This window comes from Pseudorasbora parva, chromosome 12 (genome assembly GCF_024679245.1).
Source record: "Pseudorasbora parva isolate DD20220531a chromosome 12, ASM2467924v1, whole genome shotgun sequence".
Lineage (NCBI taxonomy): Eukaryota > Metazoa > Chordata > Actinopteri > Cypriniformes > Gobionidae > Pseudorasbora > Pseudorasbora parva.
The window spans coordinates 32,306,654-32,327,695 of NC_090183.1; the positions used below are offsets into that span (position 1 = coordinate 32,306,654).

A 21,042-nucleotide genomic window follows, 5' to 3' on the forward strand; every position below is an offset into this window, starting at 1 on the left:
CAACTTTTCATTTCATGATGGATGGATGGATGGATTTAGCTTTGCTATCAAATAAATAAATAAATCTAAATAAAATATGTCAGTATATTTTTAAATAAACATTTGCAGTCATCTGGAGGTCATAAAGTATTTTTTATTCGTTATTGTTTTTATATATTCATGCTCTTGTACATTTCTTGTTAACAACAAGGGCCAGAAAATGCACTGATATTCGGTCTGTCGATATAGTCTGTCACAAAGCTTCACATTTTCTTTCGACAATGCAAGCAGATGCTCATCTGGTGAGAAGCACATGCTGAATTTGCAGAGGTAGATGCGTTTCTGGGTCAACATATTTTGTTGATCCTGGAAAAAACATTCCTGTCTGAAAATGTAATCCTAACCATATTCCTAAACCTAACCCTACACGTTATCCCTAAAACAAGAGGGAAATGATAGGTGAACTAACACGATGAAGAAGCACCTAATCCTGTTTGCTAGTCTAAACTTCACATAAATTAATAATAAGTGTGTCCTTCAAATCTGATGATTTTTCAATACAGACCAAAATATTGCCATATACTAGGCTGCACGCGAAAGCACACTCCATCACTTCTTTTCATCACCTCTAAATAAGCAGCACCACATTCAGCTGTAATGGTGAGTTTTAGAAAGATCATTTTGGCAATTTGAACAATGGAATTCTTATAGAAAGAGTTGAGGCTGTAATTAACCTGAGCTCCCACCTGAATGCTTCCCCTCCTTCTCTCATTGTAACAGGGACTTCAGCTTTGTTAGGGAGGCATGTGTCTGAGGCCCGTGAATATGTTCCAATGCCTCCAGGGACAACTTTGCCCCAGGCCAGCAGATGTTCTCTCTGTCTTAAACAGTGTTCAGGGAACACTGATCTGAAGGGGTGGAAGATCTAATTATTCCATCAGGGCTATATAGCTATCGGAAGAGACCAAATGAGCCAAGGGCTTCACATCTGTGTGCCGAAGAGCTTTTACAACATTTGCAAACCGTCTGCGGTCATGTGTAGCCTACCTATTTAATCTGGAGTATTCTATTATGGCATACTGTAAAAAGTTGCAACTTTACTAGAAGTAATTCACTGCTGGCAAAATCGACTCCAAATATGTTTTTTTTTTTCTACTGCAGCAGGCAAGTTTTATTTAAAGTCAGTACTGACTAGAAAAAAGGCCTCTTGTCTTCCCATTTGCCAAATAGGCATGTTGCCATTCCCAATCTGCCCCTATTGATTAGGCCTGACCAGAGTCACTTTAGTAGGAAAAACCTCTAAGCAAACTTGTAGGCTGCATTTAAGTCCACTTTTTTATGCCCTTCCCTCACAAACTTCCCTCCATTTTGTGCTGACAGACTTATGCCTTTGAGTGCACACTACTAGCGGAACCCTTTTGATAGGTTTAAATGAAACACCCTAAGCCCTTGATCACTTGTGGGTAAATGAAGTGTGAGAACTGAGTTTGCATCACAGTCATGTAGAATTGTAGTCTATAGATCTGCCTGAAGTGTACATATAGTTGTCCTGTATAGACTAGTCGGACCCACTTTATATTAGGTGGCCTTAACTACTGTGTACTAACATTGTAATTAATAATTTGATACAATGCACTTATTGTGTACATACATGTTTTTACATTGTACTTACATTTTAAAAAATACCTGCATGTAATTACGTCTGTAATTAAGTTACATTTGTAATTGCACAGTTGGCACTTCCCTTACACCTGACCCTACCCTTAAACTGACCCACACCACCACACCTGTCCCTAACTCTACCCGTATCCCACCTCAATATCAGCAAAAGCGCTTTGCAATACAATTTGAACACAATAAGTACATTGTACTTATTTTTTGATGTAAGTACATAGTACTTATGGCCACCTAATATAAAGTGTCTTGCTTTTGAACAGCTGCCTATATGGCTCAAATTGACCCATGAACAGCAAGAATGTATATAACATTTCTGTATGCACATTTCACAACGTTCATGACCCTAAATAAGCTTCAATTTCAAGAAAAATAACATAAGTTAGATAGTATTTCAGATAGCTTGAAACAAGAATTGATAGATAATCTTTATCATCTGTGACAAAATATAATTGTCTGCAAATATAAGTGGGAAAACCCTTCACAAGGGTACTTAAAAACCAACATAACAAAATGTAACCAAAAAAGGATTATTATTGATGCCAAATGTCTTATGTTGCCAGTAAAAGCCTACATGATTTTAAACATAATTTAAAAATGGTGCAAGCATATTTATCAAAAATGTGTCACATGCCTGTCCTGTCTTGTTTGCACATGTGGGTTTTGTCATGTCTTGCATGTGCTCCTGTCATTGTCTGATCCCTCCCCCTTGTTATCTGATTAGTGTTGATTTCTCCCACCTGTTCCCTCTTGATTTCTTCCCTTTATAAGCTCCTTGTGTTTGTCAGTCTGGGTTGGATCCTTGTGTAATGTCTGCGTCTTCCGTCCTCCCCGTGAGTCTGTTGGTTTGTTTAAGTTTGTATTTATATTATTCTATTATGTGTTTTTCCCCCTCGTGGGTTTTGTTTTGAGTTTATGTTTTATTTGTTATAAATAAATATATCCTTTTCTGCACTTGAGTCCTCGCACCATTTCCTTTGTGTGTACGTGACAAAATGAGTCCGAATTTTCAGAATCAAATTTTTTATTCTGGTGTCACTTGTCCTGTGCATTGGGTTACCAGCACAAATTCTGAGCCTATTTATTTCCATGCCCAATGTAATAGAGAGGCTAGTCACTGCAGAGCCATTACCAGCCCCCTCCTCTATTGACCTACTGTGGGCATGATGGGTGGAGCTGCATCCCCTAACCCCACCCTAACCTTCAGTGTTTCTAGTGTCCATTTCCAGCCGGATCTCACGAAAAATGCCTATAAATAGTACGAGTGTGCAATGTCGCGGAATGTATACGGCAAAACTCATTTTGGCGTGCAGATGATACGCTGTTTTTTTGCGTGCATATGATACGCATTTTATGGCGTATTATACATACGAACCCCTCACCCCACCACCCTAAACCTACCCAAGCGCGTGTCATATATATACGCCATAAAGTGCGTATCATATGCACGCGAAAAACAGTGTATCATATGCACACCAAAATGAGTTTTGGCGTAAACATTCCACGACATTGCACACTCGTACTATTTATACGCATTTATGTGTGATCAGGTAACACATAAATGCGTGTTACTTAAAAGATGACTTAAAGAAAAATAAATTTATGTGTTTTTCAGATTAGGTGATTTTTTTTGTAGTCTCCATTTTGTTTGTAGTCTCCATTTCAAACTGGATGACTTAAACCACTGTTTTTAGTCATCCAGTTTGAAATAAAGGCTACAAACAAAATGGAGACTACAAAAATAAAATAAAAATAAAAAATCACCTAGTCTGAAATGGACAAACAAACCAAAAAAAAAAAAAAAAAAAAAAAAAAAAACACACCAACACCATGATTGAAGTGACATGCTTTATTTAATCTAGTATCATCACTGGAGAACATGTCATTGTAAACCATTAGAACATCAACCTCTGAAAGAATAAACTTAAATACATTAATAAACAGCAAAGTAAACAAAGATAAACAATACATTATGCCACATACTCTGGAATTGTATTATTTTTTTCAGAGTAAAAATATATTTGCTGTCCGTATGTGTGTGTAATTATTTTTAGATTTAGATTTTAAGAGAAAAGATTCATTGAGAGATGTCTGCAGGCCAAGGCTGCATGCAGTAAAACAGCAGGCATGTCTTAGGTTGTCTTATCGAAACACACAGTATCAGTGTTAATGTGTACGCAAGTTACTTTGAAGATAAGAAAAATAAATTATCATACTCTACTTTTACACATTACCCATGTAAAGACTGATTTACATTTACATGCTTGCCAGCATTCAGAAGAAACATTGACCACTCTATTACAATTGAGAGGGTGAGAATATAGTTCAAATAGAGCTGGGCAAAGAAGTACAGTACAGGGTCATGTTTTACTTTAGATGCACAAACTAGCAAGGAACTAGTTCGTTTGACCTTTTTATTTGATTACTCTCATCTAATTATTTTGTAAACACACAGACTATGCTCTATATTACAGTTAAAGTCTGCTTTATTATCTCAATATCAATAACCAGGCAAGCAAATAGACATTAGACATCTTTCGTAGGCATTCACTTTTAAACAGATTTCCTCTGACAGTATATCTGTGTCCTGTTCAGTAAGTCCTGATAGATCTTTGATCGTATAAACCGGGGAAATGAGTCTTTCTCCATGAGGCTGTACACTTTAGCTTGGACTTCATTGAGACTGTTGGGAGTTGGCTCCAGAAGCCTCTGTTTGGTTTCCTCTCTGGTCCTGTGGTCTATGTTAACCTTCGGAGATATAAGAGTTGGAGAATATTACATTCGGTACAATTGCTCTTGACAACATCATAGAATCAAACAAACCATTTCCCAGCACAGTCAAACTGGAGAGACTATAAATGGTGTGGTCACCAAAGTTCACACAAAAAATATCTATCACTATCTCTGATGACCACGTTTCATGCTTCTCCACCGTCACAAATTTTATTCAGTTTGTGCACTGTCTGAGCCAAGAGAGCAGGGTTATTGGATTTCTTAGATATGTCTCATCTTGAACGAGCCAAACTGGAGCTATTTGTGTTTTCTGTGACCCACATAGTTAGGATGTGCTTCCCGAATAACAAGCAGTGATTCACAAAGTAACTGAAGGTCACACTGAACAAGAAGATGATCTTCAGGTTTAAAGCCAGGGAAGAACTAACGGAAGCGTAGGTGGAGCTAAAGAACAAAGTCAGTGGGAGGAAAAATCTTTATAGCCCAGGTCTCAAACTTGGAAGTGCAATTAAATGTACATCTGTATTGTTTGAAGATTTTCAGCAGCCATTACTTCAGTCTTCTGTGTCACATGATCCTGATAAATCAATCAATGTAATATCACTCTGTTCATATTATACATATTATTCATACACAAAATATTATATACTGCATATTATAATATGCAGTACACACACACACACACACACACACACACACACACACACACACACACACACACACACACACACACTATATCTATCTATCTATCTATCTATCTATCTATCTATCTATCTATCTATCTATCTATCTATCTATCTATCTATCTATCTATCTATCTATCTATCTATCTATCTATCTATCTATCTATCTATCTATCTATCTATCTCTCTCTCTCTCTCTCTCTCTCTCTCTCTCTCTCTCTCTCTCTCTCTCTCTCTCTCTCTCTCTCTCTCTCTCTCTCTCTCTCTCTCTCTCTCTCTCTCTCTCTCTCTCTATATATATATATATATATATATATATATATATATATATATATATATATATTCATTATAATTCCAAAAAAAGCTTTCCAGATGAATTTGTGTTTGGGGAACAAAAACCAGTCAACTGATCAGTTGTGAAATATTGTATTTCCTTTAACAACACAACTTTTATTGTTTGGCTGGATGGGTTTGCACTCATTGTGCGGATGTGGTGAGCATCAATGAAAGCTTTCAAACTTTATATTAGAGACTATGTGTACTCTCTGCAGTAAAGCTGTTATTTGATTTACATGTAAAAGCACAACCAAGAGTGCACATTTGAGATCCCTTTGTTCTGATCTGTTTTTTTGTTTTGTTTTTTTTACTTCAAATAAAGTGTCGCCTCTTATCCCCTAAAGTTGATCACAGGACACACCCAATAAATTCATCCTTGCTGCACAAAAAAAAAAAAAAAAAAAAAAAAAAAAAAATTCATCACTGCTCTAGAGGAGATCTGCATGGAGCAATGGACCAAATTACCAGCAACAGTTTATAAAAACCTTGTGGTGACTTGCAGAAAACATTTGACCTTTGTCATTGCCAACAAAGGGTATATAACAAAGTATTGAGATAGTTTTGATTAGGTATTTTGTTATTGACCAAATACTTATTTTCCACCATAATTTGCAAATAAATTCTTTAAAAATCAGACAATGTGTTTTTTTTTTTTCTTTCATTCTGTCTCTCATCGTTGAAGTGTACCTATGATGAAAATTACAGGCCTCTCTTATCTTTCTAAGTAGGAGATTTTGCACAATTGGTGGCTGGTAAATCATTTTTTGCCCCACTGTACACATACAACATGCATGAATAATATGTATAATATGAACAGAATGTTGTGTATAATATGTAGTTCTTTTGAACATTCTATTCAATTCTATTCCATTTCTGCTTGCTAGAATCTGCCTGAATGACACGAATCTCTTTTATATCTGAAAAAAAAATGCATATATATGCATGGTTGTTTAAAGTATACTTTGTTATTTAGGAACACTATGAAAAGCTTTGGATTAAAAAATACTGTTTGTTCAGGTGTAGTTGCTATGGTTTTAAAAGGAGTCAACATACCTCTCTGGGTGCATGAGTGTCAATAAATTCCTTGAAGATCTTACTGGCCTTAGACATCATCTTAGCTGGGGATTTGATCTTTTTATAGTCCTCACAAGCCAACCAGAACTCAATGTTTTCATCGCTGAACTCTGTTTTGAGGAAGGTTCTGAAAGCTGCCAAGCCATCTATGAAATAAAGATCAAAAAGATAAACATCTTGCTATATTAAAACCAATATGTCTTTGTCATGTCTAATATGCCATATCAAGGCCACACTGCCTATATAGGAAATTCTTTTCAGGTACATAGCAATTTGCAAAACCTGATTTCAGCAAAGGCAACATATTCCTGGATCAAGATCTTTGTTGATCCTGGGGCATTACATCAACCAATCAGATTTGAGGGGCAAGTTTACAGTTTATGTCAAGTTTAGGCTTACAACCAGGGTTAGGTGCTTCTACATCAGTATTATTGACCTATCATCTCCCTCTGATTTTATCGTATGGGGTTAGGGAGAGGATTACATTTTCAGACAGGAATGTTGAACAAATCTAACTGGATGTGCCACCAAGCTTGCATTCATGCATCAAGCAATTTTGTCTTTGTCATATTTGTGATGTGCTTCAAATGAGAGATTAAACCAATATTAATCTGTTTCTGATAAAAAATAAAATGCACGTTTAGCATCACTCATTGGACATTTCACTTTGAAAGGGTTGCGCAAGAAGCAATATTGTATAATTTTGCATGAATATCGCCACAGGGATGTTTTTACAATGAACCTAGTTGGATTAAAAATGTATGTTAATGATTTTATAATCATCATATGGTCTTTGGTGCTGGAAGGCACTTTTCTTTTTTTTTTACTCTGTATCCTTTTTGTGCAAGGTAGATACAAACAGCAGGGTGGGTAAATGAGACAATAGTGCTTCTGAGGAAATTCAATGAAAGGACAATCAAGAGGCAGTACAGAGGCTAAATGTTCTCCTGCTTGCTAGCAAACAAAATGTTCTCCTTCAGTGCATCCATTGTTTCTTTCGTTTTTAACATGATTTTCTGCTGATCACGTATCCTGTGCTAGACACAGGAAGTCATTTATATCTGAAATGCTTTTTACAGATCATGCTACCTGAAGGGGAATTTTTACCCAGCATTGAAAGCAAATGAAAGACTGCCACAATGGTCAATGAAACACAGAACATCCATTACTATATAAAGTTTCGTGATTCAGTAGGACATTTAGTTTTTCTGCTTATAAATGAAGCATTTTAACCACATTTTGAGATACAATTTAAAAGAGAACAAAATAATTTTATAAAAACTAATAATGTCATCTCTATTTTCTGATTTGTTGCACTACATTCCAAGTCATGTACAGTATATCGTCGCTGTTCAATGAAATGTCCATTTTGCCGATTTTGAGATTTTTCGACGGATTGAATGTCCAGGTTCATTTCCGTATACAGTATGCTTCACATATCTAAATGACCAATGAAAAGTTGTGAAATCATGTCATCTGATTTTCACGTATATCCATTTGGTGTCAAAGCTGTCAATCACGCCGCGTATCTCCCACCCTGTGGAAGCATCTCGCCGGTCTCGTGAAGTTTCATCGTATTGTGAAGATGTTAACCGCACGGATTTCCGAAGTGAAGTGAAACAATGTTGACTCGTATCGACCAACGTTACTGTACAATATGCACGTATGTCCATTTAAACTCAATTTTGGTCAAATGTTGATTATATCATTACACTGGCAAGAGTATGGTTACATGTAAAGATGCCGTACCAAGTATGACAACACTAAATTCAACTGCTTTTGAAATAGGGTGTTTTTTTCACTTCTTGAAAAGTAGCCGTTTTGGACATACGTGAGTTTCAACGGGCAGCGACGATATGCTACAAAGAGAGTATTTTTGGTTGTTGCCATGGGATTGCTAAGGTGTTCTGAGTGGTTTCTAAGTAGTCGCTGGGGTGTTCTGGACGGTCCAGAGTTATAGATGTAACTGGTCTTAGTGGGATTTGAACCGGGGTCTCCGTCGTGAAAGGCAGGTGTGTTAACAAAGACGTTAAAGGTCGCAGCCTCTATAGCATCAGTTGCTAGAGCGCCTCTTGTGGCCTGGGGAGTGAGGTTTACATGCACAGCTCTTATTGTCCAATGCCCGTTACGCTCACCCTCCAGAACTTCCCTCTGTCCACGTCACAGCACCAGATGAAACCGGTCCAACTCAACCCGCTCAGAGCGGGATTTGAACTGGGGCCTCCGGCGTGGGAGGCGGGCAAATACTTTAACACCTGCACGGGTCTAATATACTCTGCACACATGCATTTTCTTTCTCAACTATGTACATTTAGGATAGTTCACAAGCTGTCTGAGACCAACTAAAATTTTTACGTGCATTTGATGCTTCGTAGAGGATGAGGAACAGTAACTGGTGTGTAAAGTTACTTCAAAGTTTGTGGTTGACATTTTATAGCCTTCTGAAATGGTAGGCTATAAAATGAGTTCTGGATTAGTTCTGAATTTTAATACTTGCATTAGGGGTTTCCTTTACGCTGGATGCCAGTCGAAATTAGCCCCCGCCTACCACACTTGAGGTCAGGAAGTACGGTCATTGGCAATCGATCATTTACACCAATCTTCTACTTGTTCCATCGTGCGTGCAGTCAAGTCAACATACATGTACGTCACTTACTCTGTTGCTCTGCCTGTTTGTAGGTCTATCGAATTAAGTGCAGAGCCCCCAACCCCCCCCCCCTGCTAATAAAGTATTTCTGAATGGTTTGCTGTCTTGCTGACTATCGTTTCTGAGTAGCCTACTGTTGACAAATCTTACAAGTATTTAGCATGAACAAATGTCCTGTTAACAGCAAGCAGTTAAATCTATTTGCGACATGCCTGTGAGAGTCAGGAGAACACACACACACACACACACACACACACACACACACACACACACACACACACACACACACACACACACACACACACACACACACACACACACACACACACACACACACACACACACACACACACACACACACACTCACACACTGCTCTAATTGATGCTGGAATTAAGCCTGAGGAAAATGCATGACTCACGGGGGAAGTGGCGTCCTTCACTTAATATGGAAGCTTCTACTGTCTGGTGAACTATCTTGGTTGAACTACAGTACATCCCTGTAGAAATTCAACTGACTGATGAGCCAAGAACAAAAGTTTTAAGTGAGACTATCAGTATTGGGACGACTTAATATAATATTTAAATACTGAGAGAATGTTTTGGAGAAGTGTGGCTGGTGTATAAAAGGCCTGGAAAAGCAGCTTTACAGAAAATAGTGAAGTTAATCTGTAATATCTTGTGTCATAATTGCATATAATAGTGTATAGCTAGTTTATAGTATAGTGTAGTATTTATGTATTTATTTATTTTTTACATTTTGCGACATTAGTACAAACAATCAACGTTATATATCCAACATACACTGTAAAAAAAAAAAAAAAAAAAAAAAAAAAAAAAAAAAAAAAAAAAAAAAAATATATATATATATATATATATATATATATATATATATATATATATATATATATATATATATATATATATTAAAGAGAGAGAATTTTAAATTGCAATTAATTTTTTAATTGTAAAAAGATTTGAGGTATTTATCAGATTTTTATACATTTTTACATTTTTTTTGTGTTGTGCTAACTATAAAACTTATATATAACTTATGTAACATGGTTAGAAAAAGTTCTTTTTAAGATTCAAGTTATGAAAAGTGTCTCAACTGAAGAATAACAGATATAAGTTTTATTTATCTGCTTACCCCCAGGGCATGATATTGAAGACTTTATTTCTTCAGTAGAACTCAACTGAATATTTTAAACTCCGACCGTTGCAGTCTGTCAGTCATATAATGCATGAAACTTTATAATAAAGTCATATAATTAAGAAACAAAACTGTTCGGTTTCGCACACAAACCGATCGTTTCGTGTCTAAAGACATCAATGTGTCGTCAAGAGACACAGGGTTTAATATGGATTTGTCTGTGCATGTTTTTTTTAATGTGTTTTTTTTTTTTTTACTCTCTTTTTTTACTCTTAGATTTGTCTACCATTCACATGCATTATGCGGCTGACAGACTGCAACGGTTGGAGTTAAAAATCTTAATTTGTGTTCTACTTAAGAAGAAACAAAGCCACCAATATCTTGAATGCCCTGGTGGTGAGCAGATAAATATCACATTTTCATTTTTGGGTGAATCCTTTTAATAATTCAGACCCATATTTTTAATGATTCATGTGACTTACATTTATTGGACAGCAGAGCATCAAATGAATCTGCCCATCTGGTCACTTCATCATTGGATAACCTGAGACAGCCACAGATACATGAACAGGTACAGTTATGAGACAGCCAATTAACTATTTTCCTTTTTTTGTCTTGAGGGAACATCATAGTAGGCCTACTCACTTCAAGTATCTTGTGGACCTTTCCTGAGCAGGAGGCAGGAATTCTGAAAAATCGCTGCATGAGTCTGATTTGTTGGACAGGCACCCTAGTCTAGTTTTCATGGCCCTGAAAAAAAGGAAAGAGAAAAAAGACAAAAGCAATCTTACAAAACAAGAGATTAGCAGCTGTCAATGACATTAGTGTATTCATAAGAGACCGGTGATGATTTATTTTTAGAACATAACAAATTACTGATAATAATAACAACAGCTCAGGTGTGCATAATAGCCTGTCTGATTAGATTGCAGTGATGCTCACAGATGTTATCATAAACCTGCATTATACAACACACCATTGCAATGTTCACTAATTATCTGGCGATCTGGATTCACCATATTGTAAACATGAATATTCTTTGAAAATGGGAATCATTGAAATGCAACAGTGCACCTGGCCCTAAAAAGGCATTATCATGAATTCTGCATGTATATTTACATCATAGAAGAATCAATCAGGGCTGAGAGTGAAAGAGCGGCAGAGTGAGAGAAAGAGAGATATTCACATTATTTTTACACTCTAAGAGTTCAGGAGAGAGCGGTGCATCTCCATCAAATTGGTGCATGTCTTCAGTAAAATAAAGAATGAATTGTATCTATAAATTCCATTTTAGTGCTGTATAATGTTTCATTTTATGCAAAGCATACTGCACAGGGGCACGATGTGAGTCACCTAAACAAGTGTTGCGTCAGTCTTTTCGCGTGAACGCCTGATGCCTTGTACTTGCATAAAATGTTATGATTTTATTAAAAGAGATACGGAATATAAATAGTTAGGATGTGCTCAGAATTGTACACTGGTTGTTTATGGACCAGTTATGGAGCCAGTCACAGCAATATTCCGCCTACTAATGAAACCCAGGGCGGCGGTATGAAGTTAGAAGTTCCCCCACTGAACATGATACAAGCCCCCGCACAAGATCCAGCGCAGTTACAGTGAAAAAGGATAACACAGACTGGTAGATTGCACTTTAATTACTTCTAAATGTTAAATTTTTTATTTAATTTTGACTATTTGTTAAACAAGCTTAAATGTTGGCAATATGTATTAATTGTGTAAAATATGCTATACTGTAAAATATTATCAAAATAAAGGAATTATCGTGCAAACCAGTGATTTTGAGGAGTATTCAATTTTTTTATAGTCTTTAATTTAATCAGTAAACTAATTATTGTATGAAGTAAAACAATTATCTATAGTATTATAGTAAAAATTAATAAACCCATTATTCTGGGTTAAATAAAAACAAATTTCAGGGGTACAATTAACCCCAGATCTGCCCTATAGTTACCAAGCCCTTATGTTAAAAACAACCCAAATTGGGTACACTGTAAAAAATTTTGGTTGGTTTTTGTTGGTTCAACTTAAAAAAGTAAGTAACCTGGTTGTCTTAAAATTATGAGTTTATTGAAATTAAAACTTTGAGTTGATACAATGAAGGAAATTAGTTTAATAAATAGAAACTCAAAATATTATTGTATCTGAACCACATAAAAAAATTGATAAATCATGAAAATAGCACTATTTGGCATATTTCACTGCATCATCAGAAATAACACACAATATGCTTACAAAATCTTTTAATAATATTTTAATAAAGGTTGTCGAATCTCAAAATGTTTCATTGTATTAACTCAAAATTTTAATTTCAATGAACTCAAAATTTTAAGGCAACCAGGTAACTTTTTTTCTAAATAATTTTTTACAGTGTAAGAGAATGGCATTTTTGTTCCATTCTCTATAAACTACAAGACAAATAGATACTCACTGAATGTCCTTGCAATGCAATTTCTTCCAGTCAAGTGAGTAAATTTCTTCCAGTCAAGTGAGTTGATTTGCCTGTGAAAATAATAAAGATTTACATGTATATATACTACTCACCAGTGAGCATATTTTGTTAATCACTATTCCCAAGGCTGACAATTACTAGAATGCCAGATGCTCCCTTTTCCCTTGATGCAATATAAAACATTTGGACCAACATAAGACTCACGTTATTTTGCTTTTGTTATTGCACCTGCAGTTCCAGGCACGTTCAGTTCCTCTAAAGAACATTTCCAAAAAAATAAATATAAAATAAATAACATTTCCATTCTCTTACCATTTCAATCCATGAAGCTGATGCAAACTATTGCTTTCACATGTAGTCATTTTTATATGGTAACACTGCTTGAAATTAACCATTCTTTTTCTGAAGGAAAAATTCTCCTACAGAATGAGTAATTCCTCTCAACATACACTATATTGCCAAACGTTTTAGGACACCTTCCTTTACATGCACATTCATTTTAATGACATCCCAAGGTGCAAAAAAGGGGTCATCCCAAAACTCTTGCCACAACGTTGGTAGCATGAAATTGTCCAAAATGTCTGTTGAAGCAATACAAGTTTATTTCACTGGAACTAAGGGGCCCCACACCATGATCCCCCCATCCCACAAAACTTTACACTTGGCACAATGCAGTCAAGTAAATACCGTTCTCCTGTCAACCAACAAACCCAGACTCATCGGATTGCCAAACAGAGAAGCGTGATTCATCACTCCAGAGAACATGTCTCCACTTCTCTAGAGTCCCGTGGTGGTGTGCTTTAATAAATGAATTCATTAGTTACATTTACACCACTGCATCCAATGCTTTGGATTGCACTTGGTTATGTAAGGTTTGGACTCTTCTTTATGCACCGTTCTTAAGCTAATCTGAAGGCCTCACAAAGTTGACTGCAGAAAGTTGGCGACTTCTGCACACTGTGAACCTCAGCATGCGCTGACCCCGCTGTGTTTTACGAATTGCTATTGTTCCCAATTGCTTCCACTTGGTTATAATACCATTAACAGTTGACCGTGGAATATTTAGTAGTGAGGAAATTTCATGAATGGACTTATTGCACAGGTGGAAACACTTTAATTCACTGAGCTCCTGCATGACCCATTCTTTTACAAATGTTTGTAGAAACCTTCTGCATGCTTAGGTGCTTGATTTTATACACCTGTGGCCATGGAAGTGATTGAAACGCCTGAATTCAATGATTTGGAGGGGTGTCCCAATACTTTTGGCAAAATAGTGTACATGGAAACACCATGATAACAGGACTTTGTGTCATTGTACATGCTGATGGTAATCAGAAAAGCCACTGGTATGTCTAACACGGATATTAATAAAGAGTTTTATGCTTTCATATCAAAGTTAGGTTTTTGTAGTTCATTAAAGGCAGTTTTATTTGTGTCAAGTATCACATTTTTGTTTTGTGGTATTTTATTACCTGTTTCTAAAGTGCAAGTTAAAGAATATGATGACATATCATTTGTTTGTATTATTTCTAAACTCTTATCTTTTTTCATTTAACTGAAATTAACAAAACTAAATTTGCTAAAGTCAAGTGAATTATTTTACAGTGCTCCCATGACTGAATATCTTTTTCAAACTGGGTGAAATAAATAAATAAAAGGAGCCCCCTGCATTTCAACCATATGTCACCTCTAAAGCATTGCAAAATTGATGAATTTCTAATTGCATTTCATCAAAGTATCTGAGTTCTCTCAAGATAGGAATATTTTAGTAATTCGCAGGGTGCTTGAGGCTTATTCTTCATTTCCTTTCACTGGAGGAGAACACGTGCCATGCTATTTATAAAATGAACTGACAAATCTATCTAGGCAGGGAGAAGCCAGTTCATGTTCTATGCATCCATGCAGCACAAATGGCGCTACAGGGAGTTTGCTAAATAAAAGATACTCTGATGTCTCATCCTTATAAAATCATCATGAGATGCACAAAGAAATAATAATAAAAAATATACAACTAACATTCTTCTTCTGTTTTTGTGAGTGTTTGTAATTTAATATTCTCAATTTCTCTTTGATGTTGGAATCTGTGTTTATGTGCTGAGCAATTTCATAGTTCTCCTGTCTCACTTCAAATGGAATATGCTAATAATTTGCAATGAAACTCCCAAATGCTGAAATTGAGTTAAGCTGCTATAAATGCAGTTAGCAGGGCAACGTAATCTTAATGTTAAATTAAAAGCATAATAATGTAAAACTAGGTAAAACAAGGTTAGTCGAGACAAACTTTAAGCTGGCTTGAGAAAGCCGGACCAGAAAGTTTGACAAAGTTTTAAAAGCTTAAAGTTTGAAGATTTTCAGTTTGAAAAGTTTGATGGTTTTGAAGTCAGTACAGTATGATAGATAGATAGATAGATAGATAGATAGATAGATAGATAGATAGATAGATAGATAGATAGATAGATAGATAGATAGATAGATAGATAGATAGATAGATAGATAGATAGATAGATAGATAGATAGATAGATAGATAGATAGATAGATAGATAGATAGATAGATAGATAGATAGATAGGATAGATTGTGGTTGCTATGGTACTCAGGTGGTTGCTAAGGTACTCAGATGGTGGTTATGGTGTTGTAGGTTATGGTGTTCATTTGCTAGGATGTTCTGTGTTTGCTGTGCTGGGTGGTTGCTGTGAGATTGATAGATTAGCGATTGTGATTTTGAATTCAGTGAAAGCACCTCTTTAAAGATTTCCTCATTGGACATTCAAACTAATTTTGTGATTATAAATATAAGATTGACCTGAAGAATATCAGCCAGATGCAGATCATGAACTCTCTCGGCCTATATCGCTCTCATAATACTCTATCTAATATAAGAAGTTTCAATGAAGCGACTCTACACTCCTTGGTTACCAGTTCTAAAGTGCAATTTTAGAATTAGTAACAGAGGCTTGGGCTCGACTGTCAAACTGTCAACTTGAGATTTGAAGACGTGGCAGAAGGAAGTAGTCCCGCACAATTTTTTTTTTTTTTTTTTAATTTTTTTTTTAATCCATTGTTATTTATTATTTATTTACTCATTTTATGTTGCCAAACTGTTAACGCAATATCACACTTGTAGCTGTGCACTATGGCTGTATGCCAGCACGCTGTGATTGCCTATGGCTGAATACAAAGCATATTGCAACAGGTTGGCAATTTCATTTCAGCTATTTCAGTTCATAATAAATGTACATTGTATCTGACTGAGAGCGCTCAGTGTTTCTCACACACTCAAAGCGAGAAAGTCTTACATACCGCGCAGAATTGACGTGCTACATGTAAAGAATATTCTTTGTTGTATTTCCTGCAAAAGAAGAGCTTTTATTTGGAATTATTCATCCTTTATGAACAAGCAGAAACTAATGGGCAAACGGCAATCTCATTGGCTGGTGCTCATCTTTTACCGTCCCTGGTTTGATTTCAGCGAACCAGTTAGAGCGAAAACAGACAACGTGATTGTGGTGTGACAGGCAGCGGGGCGAGGTACCGCGAGAGCGGGCCGGTGATTAATGTTCACGAGTGCCAGCTGCATGGCACACCGGTCTCCTCTCGCGGTCATGTGACGGGAGCATATAAGGAGGAGCAAGGGCTGCGGAACGAGACCGGTGTGCCATGCAGCTGGCACTCGTGAACATTAATCACCGGCCCGCTCTCGTGGTCCCTCGCCCCGTTGCCTGTCACACCACAGTGATTAATATTCATGAACACAGCAGTTCCGTCATTAAATCGTTGTTTTAAATGTTCAATTATTATGTTTTTTTAATCTAAACACATCGTTGGGATTACTTCTGCTTTTTGCACTATTTTTTCAAGTGTTTGCACCATGAGAATAAATACAGAATCTATGTTTCCACTTCAAATTGATTTGAATTATTACTTTTTTGTATATTGTGCAATGTTTTTCAGCACATTACCTGCACTTACAAAAGAAAAATATATCTGCAACTTTTCCATTTCTGAAAAGGCTGGTGTTTTGATTTTTTTAAATTGTATTATTCTTTTATGTAATTTGTTTATTACAGGAACCTATTGATGACGGGTATGTTTTACTTGAGATTAATTTGTGTTTTTCTGAGGCTCTCAAGAATGCATGCAGCTCTCACTTGTAGCCAAAAACATGGGGAATGGTACAACATTTATTTTAGCATTGATATCGTTATCGCAACAAACATCAGAAAATATTGCCATATCGCCCATCCCTATAATAAATGATAAACCGGTAAAGGTACAATAAACGGCACATTGATTTTTAGGGTTCCCTCACAGATAAATCATGAAAAGTGCACCACGCCCTCATGCTCAGTAGAACATGTGAAGTTCCCTGTAGTGTTACTGTCTGATGGAGCTCAGTGAGATGTCAGGTTTCCCGCTGAGGCTTCTCTGCCCACTATCAATGTGCTATGCCTTCTGATCTTCTACCCTCGCTATTTTTAAATTCCGAGCTCTTTGGTCGTCCATGTTAAAAAAATAATGTAGTTGCTTTTACCAGCCTTAAATTAGTTTTGCTTTCCATGTTCTGGAATCAACAAGGTAAATATTTAACCTTGAGAGTGCCTAAGGTTTTAAATATTTAAGCATCAATGTTCTACAGAAATGCTTATAGACAACATATGTTGACTCATGTATAATAAATTGCTTGTGATGTTCCTCATTTGTCAAGTCGCTTAGAATGAAAGCATCTGCTGAATGATTAAAATGTAAATGTTGCTGTGGTAAAAAAAAAAAAAAAAACACAAAAAAAAACACCAGTTTGCTTCGGTTTAAACTGGTCTCCGAGCCGGAGCTGGTTTTAGCTAAACTGGTTTCCAAGACCAATTATCTTAAAAGTGCTCACAGACCAGGCTAGAGACAAATTAAGCAGTTTTTTTTTTACAGCATGTTAAAATCCACTAAAAGAACATGTCTCCTAGGGGGTGGTGAAAGTAAGGGTTTAGCTCCTGTTTTAGTCAGGTGCATCTTTGCCCCAGAGACACTACCTTCATTTACACCCGGCTTCACACTTTGCCATGACAGTTGCAGGGTAATGTCAGGCTACAGCCCACTGACGTTTCTTTCTCTTCTATTTTTGTCAATGCCCTTTCCTCTTTGAGGTCCTCACCTATGTAACGTGATTGCTTCTGTCTCCTCAAATCACATTCGGTCCAACAAAACTCTGAAGTTAAGGTCACTGCTACTTTATTTAGATGTCCTCAGAGCAGCAAGGCCTGTTTCAATTTTCTATGATAAATTATTTCATGTGATTTGATGTCGGCTCTACATTATTCTGAAAAATGAGCATAAGTCCTCCTTAACTGTGTGAGGTCTAATTAAATCTGGGACAGAGAGACATCTGTTTGAAAAAGGTTAGCACATAGTGACTATTCTGCCAAATAGGCCATAATTCAGACAAATTAGACAGAACTGCAATTGTGTGAATGTGGTAGGAACAATACGCATTAGCACAGTACACACAGTGTGAGGAACACTTTTTTGTCTGGTTTTAATATATTCATACTCTCTTTTCTAACAGGCCCAATCCAAGCACACCAAGATTTAGTTCAAGGGAAGAGTTTAATTCAGCCTGGGTAACACTTTATTATAAATAATGCTACTAAGTCATTAAAAACATAATATATACTGCTTTTTCTACAAATGTTTTAAAGGGAAATGTGTGCAATTGAATATATATATATATATATATATATATATATATATATATATATATATATATATATATATATATATATATATATATATATATATATATATATATATATATATATATATATACTGTATATGTAAAATTCTACAAAATATTTAACAAATTAACATGCAAAAATGTGTCAGTGACAGGTGTTTAAATTCTGTGAAAGCATAATCGATAAATAAAACTAAATAAATTAAATTAAATAAATTAAAAAGAATAACTCAAAATTAATAATAATAATCATTCAATTTTTTTAAGCTAAGTGCATTAACTAAAATTATTTTGAGCATTCTGTAAAAAATATGTTAATAAATAAATTTGAAAATGTAATTGATGCATGCTATGGTAATAACATTATAATAACGTGCATGCAGATCAACTTGGAACAACAGATCAGTCATTTGTGCATACTCGGTTATTAACATAAATAAAAATAAAAATCCATTTAAAGCAATTGCTAAAAAAATATTAAAAAAGAAATTAATTCGATTTTTTAAACTAAGTGCATTAACTAAAATATTTTGAGCATTCTATAAAATAATATATGTTCATAAATAAATGTGAAAATGTATTTGATGCATGCTGTTATAATAACGTGCATGCAGATCAATGTGGGACTACAGATCAGTTTGTGCAATTATTATTATTATGAATAAAACTACAAAAAATATATTAAAAAAGTAATTAATTTTTTTTAAAATGTGCATTAACTAAAAATATTTTGAGCATTCTATAAAGTAATATGTTAATAAATGTGAAAATGGAATTGATGCATGCTGTTGTAATAACATGCATTAGTTTATTAGATAAGTCATCCATATCTCAAGTGTTTCTGCTAGGAATATTCCCGCCGGAATTAATAAACATCACACATAAAGTTACGAGCCTCTTACATATTTATGTGCATTGTGCTTCTGATTTCATTTGAACTAATGTTAAGATGCGTTGTATTATTCACCATTTCAAAGACTGATTATAACATCCTAGTAGAAAATGGATGCTGTTGCTGAGTCTGTACATCAGAATGAAACATATCTCCAGTGTGTCTCAAAAAGAGCAGTGGGTGGTGAGTGGGTGTTTCAAAGTCTCTCCTCATCTCTGTCACTTCCCCTCGCTGACATTTACAAACCTACTAAGCCCTCACAGTTACTGCTGGAGAGATGGATTAGCTGCCCAATCCCTTCAACAAACACAGTTGTCATTGTGCATGTCAGAAAATAAGAAATTGTGTAGTTTAAGCTAACTGAGTAATTGATATTGCATAAGCGTGGTATTATTTGCATATACAGAATAACTCGAATACAAAATAAATAAATTACAGCATTCATGGAAACACGTTTAAACAACATCCACAAAAGAACACTCGAAACAAAATATCCCAAACTGCAGTTTCCATCATTTATAAATGTTACAGTGTGAAAGCCAAATAGATGATCTGTTTTTCTTAGTTGCACCCAATTCCCTACACAAGAGAAGACATGACAGAAGGACAGATGGTGAGAGCTGTGCACTATGGCAAATACCCTAGACACACAAAGCCAGTGTGAGCAGCAACTTATGCAACAATCGATCAGGGATATGAATATGAAGCCTTTACCTTCACAGTTCACTGCCGTTGTAAATGACAGCTCTTTGATTCAGGCTGGAGAAGCTGCTTTATCCGACGGGTTTAGCGTGGCTCAGTTCTTGTGTAGAGATATCTACTGTTGCCCACATGTAGCAATCATCACACAGCGTGTTCATCGGTGTGAAAGCGTGAGGGAGCGAGGAACGGGAGAGAGAGAGAGAGAGAGAGAGAGAGAGAGAGAGAGAGAGAGAGAGAGAGAGAGAGAGAGAGAGAGAGAGAGAGAGAGAGAGAGAGAGAGAGAGAGAGAGAGAGAGAGAGAGAGAGAGAGAGAGAGATGAGACAAGAGGGGAGAAAAATAAGCAGAGGGAGAGGCTTTGTCAACACACTGGTCTCTGTGGAGATTCAAAGGGCATTACTATGCCATTTTGTTTTGCTCCGTCTAGGCTTTTTAGTGACATGTTTGTGTCGCGAGGTCTCACGCTGTCAGACTGTTATTCTGCGTGGATGTTTGTCATAGACAAGAGGGGAATTTGAGGTCTAGCATGCAGGTTTGGGTCGAGGTAATGGGTTCCTTTGAGGAGAGGAACAAGGAGACTAAAGCAAGCCGGCGTAGACATCAAAGCTGCCTTTTTATCCCACACTCAGTAGCACATCCTTGCTGGGTTTAAAATGGGGGACACGCTGGACTCATTTGATAGCTCTAATCTGAGTATGAGCTGTAGACTGACTACTTGAGTACTCGGTATTCTCAGTTCTCCACTGGAGACATATTATGTCCTCAAAATAGTGTTGTATCCTCTTAGACATTCATATGAACACACACAGACACAAGTGAATAAAGCGGCCATGCCACATGAACTGGAGGTTAGAGTAGAATTGTTCTAAGCCCTCATTAGAACATTTTAAGCAGATGCTATCGTAAGACTTATTTATCACTACAACTTTTGTCTCAATAAACTCCTAATTTACTGCTTAATAATATTTAGGTAGATTTTTTA

General features: G+C 36.0%; 1 protein-coding gene across 1 annotated transcript; it reads right to left on the reverse strand.

The window, feature by feature from the left end:
* Positions 1-3,487: 3,487 nt before the first annotated feature.
* Positions 3,488-20,259, reverse strand: rgs8 (regulator of G protein signaling 8). Its single transcript, XM_067459903.1, has 6 exons — positions 20,075-20,259; positions 12,725-12,796; positions 10,922-11,024; positions 10,759-10,820; positions 6,459-6,625; positions 3,488-4,401 (listed from the first exon to the last, which is right to left on the reverse strand). The coding sequence occupies exons 3-6, from the start codon at positions 11,020-11,022 to the stop codon at positions 4,207-4,209; spliced, it is 525 nt and encodes a 174-aa protein (XP_067316004.1). The 5' UTR covers positions 11,023-11,024; positions 12,725-12,796; positions 20,075-20,259; the 3' UTR covers positions 3,488-4,206.
* Positions 20,260-21,042: the final 783 nt, after the last annotated feature.